This window comes from Diceros bicornis, chromosome 38, assembly GCF_020826845.1.
Source record: "Diceros bicornis minor isolate mBicDic1 chromosome 38, mDicBic1.mat.cur, whole genome shotgun sequence".
In the NCBI taxonomy this organism is placed as follows: Eukaryota; Metazoa; Chordata; class Mammalia; order Perissodactyla; family Rhinocerotidae; genus Diceros; species Diceros bicornis.
In genome coordinates, this window is record NC_080777.1 from 17,075,389 (window position 1) to 17,093,796 (window position 18,408).

General features: G+C 40.8%; 1 protein-coding gene across 1 annotated transcript in view; it reads left to right on the forward strand.

The window, feature by feature from the left end:
* The window catches only part of USH2A (usherin), a 747,185-nt gene that overhangs the window by 690,977 nt on the left and 37,800 nt on the right, over window positions 1–18,408 (forward strand). The window contains exons 61-63 of the mRNA XM_058533703.1: window positions 4,108–4,335; window positions 8,832–10,348; window positions 13,325–13,646. Coding sequence (XP_058389686.1) covers window positions 4,108–4,335; window positions 8,832–10,348; window positions 13,325–13,646 — 2,067 coding nt within the window. The remainder of the gene's footprint in view (window positions 1–4,107; window positions 4,336–8,831; window positions 10,349–13,324; window positions 13,647–18,408) is intronic.

Genomic DNA, 18,408 nt, shown 5'->3' on the forward strand with positions numbered 1-18,408 from the left:
TAAGGTAGGTTGCTTTATGCAGTTTAAACGTTTGTACAGGGAGTCTCCCCACACAGCCTTTTATTGACAGCTACAGATCAATGATAATTTTTGATCATTTTCAACCTACATAAACCTATTGACCCCCTGGCCACCTTTGGGGCACTTCAAGTCGTCAAAAGTAATCAGAGGAGATGGTGTAAAATTGTCAGACTGCTGAAGACTCCAAGTAGTTTCATGTGCCCCCAGGAGCAGAGTTGAGAGGTTAAAATGTAGTTCAAATTGCCAGCAGAACCTCAACTGGCAGAGCGTTCCAGAGAGTCGTGTCTTTATGTCTCAGAAAAGGATGCACTGATTTGTATCCAGGCTCTGACCCTCATGCATATAAGTTTTTTAAAAAGGCTAAGATGCGTTGGAAATATTAGACTGCAGAGAATAGATTATTCTTGTTTTCCTTTGTTGAGTCTTTCTTTTCATCTGCTCCCTAGCAAAAGTACTTAATATACTTCTAGAACAATAAATATGAATATTATGTGGATGTGGACATGGAAAGGACAAAGACAACAGGAAAGCAAGTACAAGTTGGTAGCCCAGAGGGAAAGGACAACAAAAAAAATATATCTCAAGGGGCCAGCCCAGTGGCATAGTGGCTAAGTTTGGCATGCTCCACTTCAGCGGCCCGGGTTCATGGATTCAGATCCCAGGCGCAGATCTATAGCACTCGTCAGCTATGCTGTGGTGGTGACCCACACAGAAAATAGAGGAAGATAGGCACAGATGTTAGCTTGGGGCTAATCTTCCTCAGCAAAAAAAAAAAAAAATATATATATATATATATATATATATCTCAAAAGAATTGGTAGGATGGAAGGGTGATGATAAAGAGCAAGCAAACTAATGACAATGAAGAGGAAAAAGTAAGATAATCTCCACAGGGGAAGGAAGAACAGGGGAGCAGAGGAGCGAAAGGAAGGAAGATGGTTTTTTCGAGTTTTTTTGCTGAGGAAGACTAGCCCTGAGCTAACATCTGTTGCCAATACTCCTCTTTATTTTTTTTTTTTCTGCTTGAGGAAGATTAGCCCTGAGCTGACATCTGAGCCAATCTTCCCCTATTTTATGCGTGGGTGGCTGCCATAGCATGGCTGACGAGTAGTATAGGTTTGTGCCTGAGATCCAAACCTGCGAACCTGGGCCGCCAAAGCAGAGTACGCCAAACTTAACCACTAGGCCATGGGGCTGGCTCCAGAAGGTGGTTTTTAATGGTGACTTTTACTAGTCGGTGTCACAGAATACTACATCCCCAAAGAAAGGAATTGAATCCAATCAAAACATTTAAGATCGACAGTTCTCAAGCAAATATTCTGAATTTAAGGAAAATAACAAGTAACTGGATAAATAAACAAGACACAACCCACTCCACAGAGGGAACTGTGCCCAAATTTTACAACAGGATTCTAAAATAGTGAACTTTGGTGTTGGAAATCCGTTCAGGAGAGAATGATATAAATTATTTCCTAAAATGTCAAAGAATAAATTGGTAAGGATCATTTTGCCATTTTACAATTTTTTTTATTTTTTTTCAGTTGGGCTTTACTAAACATTGACAAAAAGCATGGCTATTAATGAAGTTTATTTAAGGCATTTGTGTGCATGTGTGTGTGTATGTGTTCTAGCTCTTCAGAAATAACAAATTAACATAATATAGGAACTTGTCCTCAGTATAAATTTATGATATAAAAATTCCCCTTCACATTTGCCATATGCGATCGTTTCTATTTCTTTGAAGATATAAGCAAAACATCTGTTGTAATCACCTTTTGTAGGAGTAGGCCTCTAAACCTTTCTGTGCCAGGCAGGCATGAACTTCAACCTGACATCTTCAGGTTGTATTTTTACATTAGACGGTGAAGGTTTTGAGGCCAGGGCATTTTGAATACTTCTGTTTTCAAGGATCTGAGCTATAAATGTTTATTAAAAGAATCTATAATGAAATCAGTTTTGTTATTTTTTTAATGGTTACCTGGAGTGTGTTGGATGACTGAATGCCGGTTGTTAATCATTAAGTACTCAAGTTACCCAAAGTGTTTGATAGTATTGCCATCTAGGGGCTGAATGGAATTCTCAGCTCTGAAATAAACTGTAATTGAGCAGGTGCAGCTATAGACAATATACATATGTTTTTGCTTTATGGCCCACATGCTTTTCGTGTTTCTTATGACAAAACATATCTCTAAATGTCCCCCAACAGCCTACCTTTTTTCTATATAATCTGTTAGAGGTGATTACAATTTGCTTTGGAGCTTATGCCTTTTTGGCATCTATTACTAAAGATTCTGAACAAAGAATTGTTCTTTTTTTGCATTATTAATCTTGCCCATGTTTGCCCTATTTCCACAGAAAAGGAATCATTTATCAGAAAAGAATGTTTGTAATCGGGACTTGTAGCATCTTCAGATTTAATATTCATTATGGTCATTCTAGTTCTGTGCTATATTTATCTAAAAGCACAATCCAATGTTGTGGAGAAATAAGTTTTAAATATTTATGATCTAACTTTTAATATTTTAAAAAAGAGAAATTAGTATTTCTGTAAAATTTGTTTCAGAGTCTGCTCACTTAGCAAATGTTTAAATATTAAAAGATTTCAAGAGGTTAGCATGTGATATCATAATGGGACTTATTGAAACAGGAAAATTGACTTTACAAGTTTTTGATAAGTAAAGGAAATTATGTTTTCTCTGCTTGTGTTTAACATAATAAGAAACATTAACACAGTTGAAACTTATAACCAAGAATGTGAGGAAACAGTGTCAAAAATTATTTCTATAATGTGTTTTGGTTTTGTCTAACAATTTCTTTTTTTTTTTTTTGGAAAATCATTCAGTTTGATTTTGCTATCTTGTTTTAGATTTTATTCAAAATGATATTTGGAGCCCCTAAATTGAGGAGAATTTCCATCTACATAACTTTGTCTGATGTTTTCAGGTACCTACTCTCAGAAATAACTTGCTCTTCTCCACCTCACATTCCTCCTCCCGTGCCCACCAAAAAAAAGTTGAAGACTATCTGTCACATTTAAACATCTAAGGAACCAAGGCTGATCTCACACACCATCAAGCATAAATAGCCTATTAAACCGGTCAAAACTTCCTCGTTATTATTCACATCCAATGGGTATGGTACACGACAGAAAGTGTCATTTGTTTGTGTATGTGTGTGTGTGTACTATACACACATTACTGGTCCATTACTTATTCAGACATAATCCCTATCTGTAAACAGATATATCCATCTGGCCCAGATGTGGAAAAGGCACTCCCAGGTTCTTTCAAAACATTAGGATTCCTAGCTCCAGTTAAGTTATGCAAAAGATGTTAAATGTTGCTCTCCAAGCAGAAAATTCTAGTTCTGCTATCCTTTTTTTTTTTTTCCTTCTTTTAAATCAACAAAGACCAAATTCTCGAAGCCAAGCTACCAATTACTTTTGGAAATTTTCATAGTTTTAGTTATGGTGTTTTTAACAAATGAGAATATTTTCACATCTATATGAATAGTAGAATTCTCTAAGGGTATTAGTGCATTTATAGTTCAGTTGGCTTGTTATTGTTTTCTTGTGTTTGTTGTGTTGCATTTGTAAGATATAAATACATACCAAGAGAATGAGAGAGGGAGATTGGGGAGATGGGGAGAGGTTTAGGTATAAACAAATAGTGTTGGGGATTAATGAAAGAGAATTAGTGTCATTCAAGTTAAATCGCCAAATCCTTAAGACTATCCCATTCTCTGCCATGCAACTTGGTACCACTGATGTCCATTGTGAGCTGGATACAGCACTGACCTGAAGTATCATAGATTTTTTTATGTTATATATCACATCCTTTGGGTTTCAAGCTCTGAAAAGGCAAGGATCCTATGTGATCCACATTTTGTGTGTATCTGAAATCACACAACATTAAGTAATATATTCAGAGCGTCAAGGACAATAAAAAACCACGTTGTTTTCTTAATCATTCAAAACCCTGCTATGATATTTGTGCTGCTGTTGTTGATGAACCTTGGTCAGAGAATGACCTTCCAGCAATTGTTAGCAGTTTCTAAAAGAAAACTAACTTGTTCATTTTCTTACAGGGAACGAGCCATCAAGCCCACCTGTTCGGGTTAGAACCATTCACAACATATTACGTTGGTGTTGTAGCCACAAACCAGGCAGGCGAAGTTTCAAGCCCCTGGACTCTGGTTCAAACCCTAGAATCTTCCCCAAGTGGACTGAGCAACTTTACAGTAGAACCAAAAGAGAACGGCAGGGCATTGTTACTACAGTGGTCGGAGCCTGTGAGAACCAATGGTGTGATTAAGGTAATGTCCACCCTGACTGTGAAATCATGTTTGGTGTCCTCCAGATAAATACATGAGCCCTGACATGCCATCAGGTCACTGTGGGAAAACTCCCTTCACAGTTTATTTAATTCTCTGTGATAGCTCCTCCAGGCACTTAATCATAGATCAGAGAAAACTAGCCCACATGTGTTATGCTTCCTCTGAAGCCAACCCTGGGCTAAGTGCTCTCCGTGGATTATCTCATTTAATCCTCACATCAATCCTATTGGGTACGTACCACTAAACCTCATGAGGCATATAAAGTCTATGTAACTGCCCAAACCCGCATTGCAGATGATCAAATTGGAATTTGAAACTAGGAAGTCATACCAGAATTGAACTCTAAATGACTGTGTTCTTACTGCCTCCTGGATTATCCTGCCCAGTTATTCACTCAAATCTTGCCTAATTTGTGCTGTGAATGGAGCTCGCTAAGCAGAAAACAGGAAGCCCCACATGTCTGCTAACTCCCTGACCTCTGTATGTAGCCATGAGGAGCAGACTGATTCATGTCACACATACATCCCAGGCTTCACCAGTCTGTGAGCAGAAATGAGTCCACGTTTTGATACTTTGAACCATCACCCACATAAAAGCCAGCCCTCGTCTCCCTTTCTGATGTTCTTCCCCAAGGGTGGTGGCGACTCAGCTCACAGTCTGTTACTACCTCTGCCTTGTCTCCTCTGGCCCTGGACAACCACTTGGGCCCTCATCAACTGCCTTCCGCAAGCTAAGACTGCAGAATTCCTCAGCCTGCAGCTGGTGTAGACACTCTGCCTCTCCTTTACCACTCCCTCTCAAGGTGACCAAGATTCCTCCATTAATTCCACAAAGAACAGTTAAGACTAAGCTGTGACTTGGGATAAAACTTCCCTATGAGAGGGATGACAGCAGAAAATCCCCTTCAGCAATGACTGAGAACTGTAACTAGAACCCATAGGCCCAACCCATTCTCGTGGGCCTCCCTGTAGGCTGCCTCACTGCTCAGTACAATGGCTGCCTCTCTGCCTACCTCCAGCCTGTTACAAGCAGCAGAAGCAAGCTGCTTTCTACCAGCCTCTTACACGTGACAAAGCCAGATGTCCCCTACCCTGGGACAGGAGACTTGAGCCTTAGGATCCATGACCTTCAAGTCTAAGCCACAGCCCGGAGGTCCCTATCAGAGAAAAGAGTGTCTCCCCACACCCATCAAAGCACCCCTTCTTGTGAGTATTTGTTTCCTGTCCCAGAATCTGCCTCTTCCTGGCATGACTGACAATGGGAGTATCTACTCCTTTTACCTTCATTTACATTTCACCAAATATTTATTGAGCTTCTCCTAAGTGCCAGGTATTTATTCAGGAGTGAACAGGACAGGCAAGTTTCCTGTTGTCACAGACCTTATGTGTGTGTGTGTGTGTGTGTGTGTGTGTGAATACATGAATAGTGGGGGTATAGAGAGGCCTACAGAAGCTAGTACACAAATAAAGAAGAGAATGCAGAGAGTGATGAGTGCTATAAAGAAAATTAAACAGAATAATATAATTATGCCTGCTCAGGCTATTTTAGAATGGATGATCATTTGAATTGAGTTGACATTTGAGCTGAGCCCTGAATGACAAGACAGAGTCAGTCATGTGAAGAGATGAGAGCAAAATGTTCCAGACAAAGTGAACAGCAAATGCAAGGCCTGAAGCCAGGAATGAACTTGGTGCATTCAGATAAAGGGAAGAAAGCCAGTGTGGTTGAAGCATTGGGAGGGAGAGAAAGATGACACTAGAAGAGACTGGAGGGATGGTAGGAGGTAGGTTGTACCTCACCTTGTGGGCTGCGATAAGGAGTTTGCAATTTATTCTAAGTGTGATGAAAAATTACTGAAAGGTTTAGGCAAAGGAATAGCATAATCAAATTTATGTTTTTCAAAATCATTCTTGCTGCTATGTAGAAAATGGAGTCTAAGGAGACCAGTAGAGTTTAGAAGCTATTAAAGAATTCAGGGTAGAATTGATGGTGGCTTGAATTAGAGTGGAAGTCGTGAAGCTAGAGAAACATGATTAGGTTGGAGATATATTCACAAGGCAGAGATGACGAGATTTGTTAATGAACTGGATGTGAAACATGAAGGGAAAGGCATATTTAGAATGACTTTGGGGTTTTGGCCTTGAGTCATTGACTGGGAAGATAAGGTTGGAAGATGTGCAGGTTTGAGGGGACAAGTAGGCAGTTGCAGGTACAAGTCTAGAACTCTCGAGAGAGTTCTTCACTAAGATATATGTTTGGAATTCATTAGCAGACGGGTGGTATTTAAACCCATGGGCCTGGAGAAGAACAGCTATGGAGAGAACATAACTAGAGGTGATGAGAGCCTGGGATCAAGCCGTGAGGAAATACAAAAATTTGGAGGTCAAGAGGAAGAAGAGGAGCCAGCAAAGGAGATTGAGAAGAGGAAAGTGAAGTCGAAGGAAAGGTAGACGAGTCGGGTGTGCCAAAAGTGAAGAGAAAATATGCCAAGTGCTGTTGAAAGATCAAGTAAAATGAGGGCAGAGAAGTGACCCTGGATCTGCAAATGAGGAGGTCATTGTGATCTTGACAAGATCAAGTGGTGAAATGGGAAGCCTGATTGAGATGGCTTGAGGAGAGAACGGCAAGTGAGGGACTGAGGCCAGCAACTCTTGAAAGAAATACAGATGAAAAGAAAAGCAGAGAAATGGAGCAGAGCTGGGGGATTGTGGTGTTGAGACATTTTACTTAAAAATCAGTGAAAGATACTAGATTACATTTCAATGCTAGTAGAAATAACCCAGTAGAGGGAGATAACTTGGTGATGTCATAGATAATGAGAATAATTGCAGGAGTGATATCTGTAGGAAAGAGGAGGGGATGGGATCCAGAGCTCAGGTTGCCTTCAGTAGGGGCAGAGATACTTCATCCATAGCAAAAGGAAGGAAGGCGAATAGCGTGAGCCTAGATTCACATGGATGTGGTGGTGATAATATATAACACGAGAACATTCCTTTCTGACTGCTTTTGTTTTCTCAATGAAATATGCAGTCATGTCAACAACCACCTGTGTGGGAGGGAAGAGGGTGTTGGTGGTTAGTGGAGACAGGAGAAGATATGAAATAGTCACTTTGGAAAATAAAAGAGCAAACATATGGAGGAATAGAATAGGACTACCAGTTGGTATTCACCTAGTTATATTTATGGTAAGACATTGAAAGTGAGACCAGTCAGCATATTTGAGTGTTTCTCTCAAACCCAGTTAGAAGCTAAGGCACAGAGGGAGAGCTAAATTTAACACTAGTTAGAGATTTACCAGGTGACTATGAGGGGGCCAGGGAGTCATAGAGGTTTTCAGAGTGATTATGGAATCTAAGATGTCTTCGGAAAATATACTATTCCCCTTCCCTAGGGGTGTGGTCTTGTCCTCGGACCCCAACAAGAAAATCACACCAAATACAACAGTCCAACATAAATAGATTTCCAAAAGTCTAGGCTATTTAATCTTAAGTAAAATTAAATTATGTCAACAATTCAGTCCAAATTAAGCTTCTCCAGGAGGCACCTCTGGGAATGTTTCAAACTAGATATGCTTCCCAAGGGATTCTGATATGCATTCCATCCCCTCTTGAGAGACGCCATCATAGGGAGTCACTAGCATGTACTATCAAATCCCTCAGGTGCGCTGAAGCAGAAGAGGATGGGAAACCACTATTCAAAACCATCTCCATTCAAGTTCAGTTATTTCTCATCTTTCCCGAAGACCAATGAATAATATGGGATGAAAACTTGCTCGACATTTGTATAATGAGTGTTTGGATGGTTTTCCCTAGAACAAAAGAACACTTTGCTCCAAAGGAGCAATAATTCTTCCATGGCCTGCAAGAGAAAACAGGGTAGTTTTTTCCATCTTCTTGTCGTCAAAGTTTGTATCTATACTTTTGTATTTACATATAACATATATATATATATGTGTCTGTGCCTACACACAGACACACATGCATTTTCAGCCCTGGCATTCTTGTACAAACAATTAAGCATTATAATTCCATTTCCCAGTAAATGCCATGGGAGGTAGACAATGTAGATAGGTCCTACTTACCCTACTCAGGATGTGATCAGAAGTGCTTAGTATCTATAAAATAGGGGATTTGAATGTTATTCCCTACTTTAAAAAAATAAAAATAGGAGGAAACCCCACAAGCACTCATTCAGTCAAAGAATCAGGTTCAATAGTCCTTAGCTTTTAGATATATGCTTACATGATATCTAAATTTAAAAATAAAGAAGCAGAGAAAACCATTGTTCCTCTTTCTGTGGACTTTACACTAACTGGAAAAGATCACGTTCCCGAAATTAATATTAGGATGATTTTTCTGGATTGGGGTCATTAAGATGAGGAATAGAAGGGGGAAAAGGTTAAAAGGGATGAAATGGCTACACCAAGAAACCATATGCTACAAATTATTTTCCCTTGGCTTCTCTTCTTCCTGCAGTTATACAACATCTTCAGTGACGGTGTTCTGGAGTACACTGGCTTGAATCGTCAATTTCTCTTCCGACGCCTGGACCCTTTCACTCTCTACATGCTGACCCTGGAGGCCTGCACCAGGGCAGGCTGTGCACACTCAGCACCCCAGCCTCTGTGGACGGATGAAGCCCCTCCCCACTCTCAGTTGGCTCCTACAATCCAGTCTGTGGGGTCCACTAGCGTGGAGATGAGCTGGTCTGCGCCTGTTAACCCAAATGGAAAGATAATTCGCTATGAAGTGATTCGCAGATGCTTCGAGGGAAAAGCTTGGGGGAATCAGACAATCCAGGCCGATGAAAAAATTGTTTTCACAGAATATAATACTGAAAGGAATACATTTATGTATAATGACACAGGTTTGCAGCCATGGACGCAGTGTGAATATAAAATCTACACTTGGAATTCTGCAGGCCATACCTGTAGCCCTTGGGCTGTGGTAAGGACGATGCCGGCCCCTCCAGAAGGTCTCTCTCCACCAAAGATAGCCTATGTATCAATGAATCCCCCCAAACTGCTGATATCCTGGATCCTACCAGAACATTCTAATGGTATCATCCAGTCCTATAGGCTTCAAAGGAACGGAGTACTCTATCCTTTCAGCTTTGATGCTGTGATCTTCAACTATACCGATGAAGAGCTGCTTCCGTTTTTCACATACAGTTATGCAGTCATAGCCTGCACAAGTGGAGGCTGCTCCGCCAGCAAACCCACCCACATCACAACTCTTGAGGCTGCTCCAGCAGGAGTCAGCCCTCCAGCTCTCTGGGCCATCAGCGCCACTCAAATAAACGCTTCTTGGTCGCCACCATCAATTCAAAATGGAAAGATCACTAAATATTTACTTAGAGTGGATGGTAAGGAGTACCTCGCTGGGCAGAGCCTGTTCCTGCTGGTTTCCCACCTGCAGCCTTATACTCAGTATAATTTCTCCCTAGTAGCCTGCACAAATGGAGGTTGCACAGCTAGTGGGTCAAAATCTGCCTGGACAATGGAGGCCCCCCCACAGAACTTAGACCCTCCAAAATTGCAAGTCACAGGCTCAGAATCAATAGAAATCACCTGGAAACCCCCAAGAAACCCAAATGGCCAGATCAGAAGTTATGAACTGAGGAGGGATGGAACCATTGTATACACCGGCCTGGAAACTCACTATCACGATTTTACTCTCACCCCAGGTGTGGAGTATGGCTACACAGTGACTGCCAACAACAGCCAAGGGGGTATTTTGAGCCCACTTGTCAAAGATCGAACCAGCCCCTCAGCACCTTCAGGAATGGAACCTCCAAAATTGCAGGCCAAGGGTCCTCAGGAAATCTTGGTGAACTGGGACCCTCCAGTGAGGACAAATGGCAATATCATCAACTACACCCTCTTCATCCATGAGCTGTTTGAAAGAGAAACAAAAACCATACACATAAACACAACACATAATTCTTTTGGTACACAGTCATTCATAGCAAACCAGCTGAAGCCATTTCACAGGTAAGGTAGCCAACTCTGGGTTGGCTAAGAGCAACATACTGTTTTTTCTATGGCATGAGCCCTCGGTCAGTTTGAATGAAGGTTCTAAAAGCAAGATCCGTGAAGTCCCCAACTCCCATCCACTTACCCATCCACAGTGGACTAACCACATCCTCATCCAGCCAAAACTTGCTCGCATAACTTCTGGAAAGCAAAATTCTTGCAGGTGACCTTTTGAGAGTCAGTTTTTCAGAAATGTTGGCAATTCACCACGATGTCTGGAACAAGTAGCACAGAGGTGGGGCCACTTCCCTGAGTCTAGTCCCTCCAGGAAACATGCAGCCCCCTGGACGGTTCTGAGAGCCCAGTGGGGTTATCTGACCCAGGCTGTGAAGAAAATGATGTATTACTTTAAAGAATGAAAAAAGTGCCGATCAATGAGAGCTATTGCCAGCCAGAGTTGGACTGATTCAAAATCTGTTTTGGGGAGAGCCCTTCTTATTGAATCCAACACTTCTTCCAGGGATAATGAGGCTCCTCTGACTCTATTTCCTCAACCTCTTAGGACTCCCCCAGCTCTGACCTCGTGGTTTCTCGGGACGGTGTCACTTTGCTAGCTCATGTTTTCTCTGTGGTTCCCGCTGGCCTCTCTGACATACATAGATGAGCGTCGCTCTCCACGTGAAGAAATCTTACCAGTAGCCCTCTTCCTACAGCTTAAAGGATTGCTTGACATTTTTCCCCATCACATTTTAAGTAACTTATATCCCCAGAGAGAAGAGTAATAAAAGACATTTTATGCTTAAAATTTAGTAAAATGAACAGAACCACTTAAAAAAATTAAAGGCTGAAGGAGTGTTGATTTCCAACCACCATTGGTAAAATTCAGCTATTATTATAATCTACCGATGTGTAGATTAGATCCCTCCTATAATTATCTCTGATATATAGTGCTGTTTAAATGAAACATTCATGGTCTTATGCATCTACTCATGGCAATTATTTAGGGTCACATTAAATATTAAACAGTAATTAAAACTTCCTCAGGTATCTTCCATAGCTAATCCACATGCTGTGTGAGTTGGTTTTTACCTTACTCTGATTCAGGGCATGAAAAGACCCACGTTAGCTGCAGAGCTGTACATTTTATACTGGCTTCCTCGCTACCTGATTGGTACCTACAAGTTTTAAAAATCATATTAACTTGCTCCTCGTTGATGCAAAAAGATTTCTAGAGAAGGCAAAGTTTTCCAGATGTGAGAGAGGCACTTTTCCTAGGCTGAAAAAAAAGTTTGATTTATCTGATAAATCAATGATGTTTAAGGCAATAAAAGATGTCCCTTCATTATCCACAATAATTAAAAATATAATGACATGAATGACATTAAAATAGAATATCACTGCTATATGAAGTTCATGTAGTTTTAGGTTTTTCCAACAGATTACTGTTTATTGAATATTGCAAATTAGTGTGTCCTCCTTGGAGCACCCCCGCTATTTAGTAGGTAGAAGTAGCCTGGCAATATTCTAAGTAGCAGAAGGAATCTGACTCAGAATTTTAAAACCAGCACAGGTAATCCAGAAAACAAATAACCTATATGTGGAAATCAAAAATGACTTCACGGAATTGCTTAGAAGTCAGATCAGCCATACACAGCTATGGATTTCTTCACCAATAAGCTGTTGGCCCATCATGGTAGAGATGGGCATGAGAGGAGAGGGAGGGGAGGAGGAGCAGAAAAAGGGAAAGAAAGATGTCACAAAGAGAGAGAGAAGCATAATTAAGAAGGGGGGAAGTGGTGCCGGCCCAGTGGTGTAGTGGTTGGGTTTGTGCACTCTGCTTCAGCAGCCCAGGGTTCTGGGGTTCAGATCCCGGGCGCGGACCTACACACTGCTCATCAAGCCATGCTGTGGCAGTGTCCCACATACAAAAAGTAGAGGAAGATTGGCGCAGATGTTAGCCCAGTGACAGTTCCTCAAGCACAAAGAGGAAGATTAGCAACAGATGTTAGCTCAGGGCCAGTTTTCCTCACAAAAAAAAAAAAGAAGAAGAAGAAGGGGGTAAGGGAAAACAGAAAGAAAACAAGTAAGAGAAAAGAAAGCAATGATTAGAGGAGGGAAAGCAGAAGACAGAAGAGGAAACGGGCAGAACCAAAAGAAATAAAGGGAGAAAGAAAGATGGCTGGTGCTTAAGGGAAAATTCAGGGTGTCGTAAAATCAGTGGGGCATGGGAATGGAGGAAAAAGCACTTATTTGCAGCCATAGGCACTTAATACTAATGAAAGCCCCTTTTGTTGGAAGGGAAAAGTCCCTGCTATGTAAATAGACCCTTCCAAGTGGCAGGAGACCAGCTATGAGGCAAAACATAATGGACTGGTTGAGTTGAACTGGATGGTGATAAGATGTCTCTATGATTGATAATCTAGTGCGTAGCTGGGTTAAGTTTGGCCCCAAAAGGTCTTTGTGTGGTGTAAGAGGGCCTGTTTTAAGACGTCAGGTATCAGGTGAGGGGATTTATTACCACTGAGACCTTGACTCCATGATGTTCCTTCACAACCTGGAAACATTCCTAGGGAATTATTTAGCTCTACCTGCAGAGGGAGGATGAGCCCTAGGCTGCTGAAAACTCATTCATACTCCCCAAGATCTGCATTCTTCATCACTGTGTTAAGTAATTCTGCAGAGTACCAGCATTGTTATACTGGAAAGAATTTTGAAAGTGTATTTATTCCATATATTCCTGTTTAGGGAATAATTGTGCCCACCTTTCCAGACAAATGAGAATCTTAGCTTCAGTTTGGAAAGCCAGGAGGATTTAAAATGTTCTAAAATTTTTGTGGAAATTTGACTTCATTGCTCTTTAAAAGAGTTAGCTGTAGCTAAGAATAAAGGTAAACTGATTTGTCTTTTTTTAAAAAAACTCTTGTTCTTTTAAAAATTCCTCCAGTGGAAATCTATATTGCCAATAATGGGTAATTTGTGCCTTGTGTCCTGAAGGTATGAAGTACGAATTCAAGCCTGTACCATGCTGGGATGTGCGTCAAGTGACTGGACATCCATACAGACCCCTGAGATTGCCCCTCTGATGCAACCTCCTCCACATCTAGAGGTCCGGATGGCTCCAGGGGGATTCCAGCCCACGGTTTCCCTTTTGTGGACAGGACCACTTCAGCCAAATGGAAAAGTTTTATATTATGAGTTATACAGAAGACAAATAGCGACTCTGCCTGGAAAATCCAATCCGGTGCTAACCTATAATGGGAGCTCAAGCTCTTTCACAGATTCTGAACTATTGCCTTTCACAGAGTATGAGTACCAGGTAAGAAACATGTCTTCTCAACAATTCGCACTGAGATTGTGTGCATTCATTAGCACCTGCCTGTAACAAATGCTTCCAATTTGAAAAGCCACCTAAAGAAACATAGGGCCAAGGAATTTAATAATACCCTTTTAGAAACTTTGAAGCAATAAATGAGGGAGGAAAGACCATCTTCATTTGCCTTCTCCATTTTCTTGGTTCTTGATCCATGTGATATACGCTTCTTTTTCCTATGTAGATTTCAGGCAAAGTATTTGCATTTCTCAGTAATGAAGTGGTTTCTACCATTAAGCTTCCCACTATCAGTGTGGCATTGGTAGGAAATACTCCTTGTTAAAAGATCACTTTGAAAATAACTCATTAATTGTACCAAGAACAAAATAAAATCTAATGGCAAGCATGTCCAGCCCCTGTGCTCCAGAAAGACATGGAGTTTTGAGAAAAGTCTGGAGGAAAATAATTAACCTGTGCTTGGCAATCAAGTAAGTTTTGTATGAGGACAGCCTAAAAAAGTAGGACTTTGCATACGCCTAAAAAGCCAAGAATTAAGAGAAATATTCTGAAAGCATTTTGAAATCTAAAGAGGACTTCTGTAATAGCGACTGTGGGGGAAGAGGGAGAATTCCCCCCCTTTTCCCCTTCTGGTTCTTATGGCTGGTCAAATAATTAAAATGACGTAAAGCAGGATGGCAGGGGAAAAATCAAACCAGTTTAATACATGTACACAGGGAATTCACATAAGCATGAAGAATTCCCAAGACAGTCAGGCACAATGAGGTATATATGTCTTTCTGGACTAAGCAGAAGGAGATAGAGGTCTGAGACTTCAAAGGGGGAGAAGGCAATTTGCAGGAAGGTGAAGAGTTAATATTTGGTAAACAAATGTTTGCTAGGCCATCTATAGACAGTGAAACCCAGAAGAGAACTTTTGACAAAATGGCCCTTGCTAGGTGCCTTCCTGTCTACCAGACCTAGAGTTATCTATGGTAATAGCTCCTTCCTGGGACAGGCTTTCTATCTTAAATTCTTTTGGGCAATTTGGGAGAAGGTCAAATATTCTTCCTGAGTCTTCTGAGCCTTGATTGTCTTCAGCTCAAAATAATCTGCATACCAGAGTGGCAAATCTTGGGGCAGCCTGCCCTGAACCCCATAACAACCCCATTTCCTGTAGGGGAATCATCCCCCCACCCCTTGCTCAGGCTTGGTGGGAGTGTCAATCAATGTGTCAGGCTGTCTCCTAGCCAAGTGGTGGAGACATGAGCCACGCTCAGGCCCTCAGACTCGCCTGGCACTTTATCTTCAGCAGAATGACTCAGAATTTTAAAAGATAGAGGTGAGAAGTCCTGATAAAATATCCCTAACCTCCATCCAAAAGCTTTTCTTATCTCTGCTATTTTGGAATGTGCTTCTTCAATTGGTCTTTTAATTCCATATACTCCCAATAAATTCCCTTTTGCTTAAGTCAGAATCAGTTTCTCTTGCTTGCAGTCAAAGGAAGCTTGCTGATTGAGGCCAATATTAAGTGCCAGGCACAGTGCCAAGTGCAATTTTCTAAAAGAGGAAACTGGGCCTGGAAAAGCTTAGCATCACCAGAAATAATAAAATCACCAAGTTGCCAGGAATATAGTGAGCAAGTCAATGAATACAGTGACTAGAGGTAACATTTTAAGTGTGAAGAGTATATTTTAGGCCAATAATGTATGGGACAAATTACCCATTGAAGTTAGCAAGAACTGAAAATATAAATAGATTCTGGAATGGGCTGGAGAAATACATAGATATAAATGCATAACCCCTTGTTTGCAATTCCAAATCTAAAAATCTCTCAAAAACAGAAATTTCTTTCTAGATATGGCACAACTCCTTTGGCAACAATACTCTATCTAAACAAATTTGAGACTATTTACAGCATTTCTTTATCCTATTTAATGTGGATATTTATATGTTTTGCTGCAGAAATACTGTGTTTTATTACAAGATCATTCTGGGGATATTACAAAATACACAGTATACTCATTTTACTACTTTCCAAAATCTGAAAAAACAAAATTATTTAAAAACGTATGAGGCCTCAAGGGTTTAGAGTAAGGATGGTGGTTTATGTCATGAAGAATCAAAATACCTATTGATGCCACAGTTGGAAACAGAATACTGTTAGAAACAGCCAGAACATATGTGGCTATCCTTTTGTTCTTTTCTCATTATCTTTACTGAAAAGTGTCAAGTCATCAAAGACTCGTCTATTCCCAATTATCTAGTTTCCCTTATGAATAAAAACACACCTTTGTGAGAGAGTTGGATGGAATCCGTGTGAAATCTTTGGCCTCTAATTAGACAAAACTAAGTGACCCATAGACACTGAATGCAAACCAGTGATTTTAGCTGCTTCGGCACCATGTCGTATCATTGGGTTAAATAATCGGCCTCATTTCAGTTTTCTAAGGAATGGTAAGCTCCAAGCACGTGTCTTAGCTCTAGTCATTTTTCTCACCAGGAGCGGAAGACAACCAGGAACCCAGGGGAGAGGACTTCACGACCTCAGTCTATGATGCCTTTTTTGTAATTGTTGCTATTGGCTCTGTGTCACGCTCCTTCTCCATACTCGTTCCACCCAAATGAAAGTATTAAATTTGGTTTTCATAACAAACTGATCTCAAATTTGCGTTTACTAACTAATCCCATGTTGTTACAACATAAGAAGGATAGAGAGCAGGATAAAAAATTCTAGCTTATCAGCCACAAAACCCAGTTCTTAGAGGAAATATTTTGAAAAATACAGATTAAGTGCTGAAATAAATGAACTAAAATATTGGATTTATTTAGCCTGCATAACTGCTGAGTCTATATAGACCCTGAGTAATGTTACAAAAGTCATTTAGCAAGTAATTTACTGAACAAATTGATTTCCTTTTAAGGCAAGAACATTTTTGTCTCTTTTTTGTTTGATTTCATAGGCATTTTATTTTTCAAGACTTAATAGTCCCTTTTAATTTGGAGCATTATTTTGCTTTTTTTTTTTTTTTTTTTTTGGTGAGGAAGATTGTCCCTGAGCTAACAGCTGTGCCAATCTTCCTCTATTTTGTGTGTGGGACGCCACCACAGCATGGCTTGATGAGCAGTGTGAAGGTCTGCGCCTGGGATCCAAACCCGCAAACCCCGGGCTGCCAAAGCAGATCGTGCTGACTTAACCACTATGCCACCAGGCTGACCTCAACATTTTTGTCTTTGAGATAATTTGCATTGCTCTCAAACCTGTCTGAGGGTTACTTCACCCGCAAGTTGCCTTTCAGAAAACACCATTGTGCTAGATGCATCAGTTCACCCAACGTCTGTCAGTGATTTGACCCTTCTGCAGAGGATTATATTTTTTAGGTAATCCGTATATCTGTAGGGAATAAAAACAAAGAACTGAGAAACCCCCCAGAGGTGTGGACCTGTTAATCAGAAGGGTGGTGATGATCTGTAGTTGAGTAGATGGTCATCCATCCACCTGGTGTGCCTTGAAGGTGTCAGATGTCCCTCCCCACCACCCTCTTCCATGGCCCTTCGTCATTATATTCATTTCTGTTTTTGAGTTAAGTCATTGAAGGTAGCTGCCAAAATTTAGTTATGTAGGAAGAAGAAGACAGCATTCCATAGTCTAAATTAATTCACCAATCAGTTGACCAGTGATAGAGCTCTGGGAGAAAAGGAGGTAATGTGAGTAAGTTCTGATGGACGGAAGGGTCAGGAAATATCTGGAGAAAAGGATTCCTACTGAGAAAGAGTGGGGAACCGCTCACAAACTTACCAGTTTGTGGTCAGTTACCACAGTTCACGTAACCAGCTTGGTAACGAGCACGTTTGAAGGCGGGCAAAAGCTATGTGATATTACAGGCACCTAAGTTCTCAGTAATACTTCAATATTGAACACCCCAAAGGGAACCAAAGGGAGAGGTTCCCAGTGTTTACATAGTACAGAAGGATTACCCAAAGAGTGTGTTCAAAGGGCAGATGCCGGGGTGGGGTGGGGATTCCCAGAAATCTGTGTTTTTAACAAGCAGTTTGGATGGTCCACTTTTTGAGAAATACTGCCCCAGAGGGTGTAGCATTGTTGCTATGCTACTTAAGCCTGATTTTCAAGTGGTGATTTCCTAAATCAGTGGTTCTCAGCCCTGACTGCACATTAGAATCACCTGGGGAACTTTAACAACATTCCCGACGCCCAGGCCCCATCCTCCTGTAGTTCCGATTCTAGGATGGGTCCAAGCATCAGTGCGTTTCTAAAGGTTCCCAGGTGATTCTAATGTGCAGCCAGGGTTGCGAATCACAGTCCTAAACCGTCGTAAACTGATTGCCTAAATAAGTGAAGCCAGCTCCCCACGAATACCTAATTTACATCACGAAATTGATGACCAACCTATTTACCTTGGTCTATCCATGGCTTTTCCCAACAAGGGTCCTATTGTTTTGGTGTGAAGCTGGAAGGGAAACAAATTATAAATATCTGCACAGTTCAGGTCTCAATTCATCAAATTATTTTTCTCTTCCTCGTGGAATATGTTTGATTTTTGTTGTCATTTTATATTGTTTTGTTTCTCGCTTGGAAGGCCTGGTCTTTGGTGGTAAGAGTAACATTCACGATCATTTAAAATAAGATTTTTCTATTTCGGTTCATTTCAACACAGCTTCCAGAATTCTGGGATTCTGAAGCATCTGAAGGATCAGCTTTAATAAAACCAGTAAGATCTGAAATATAAATCATAGAAAGTTGGAACTTTTT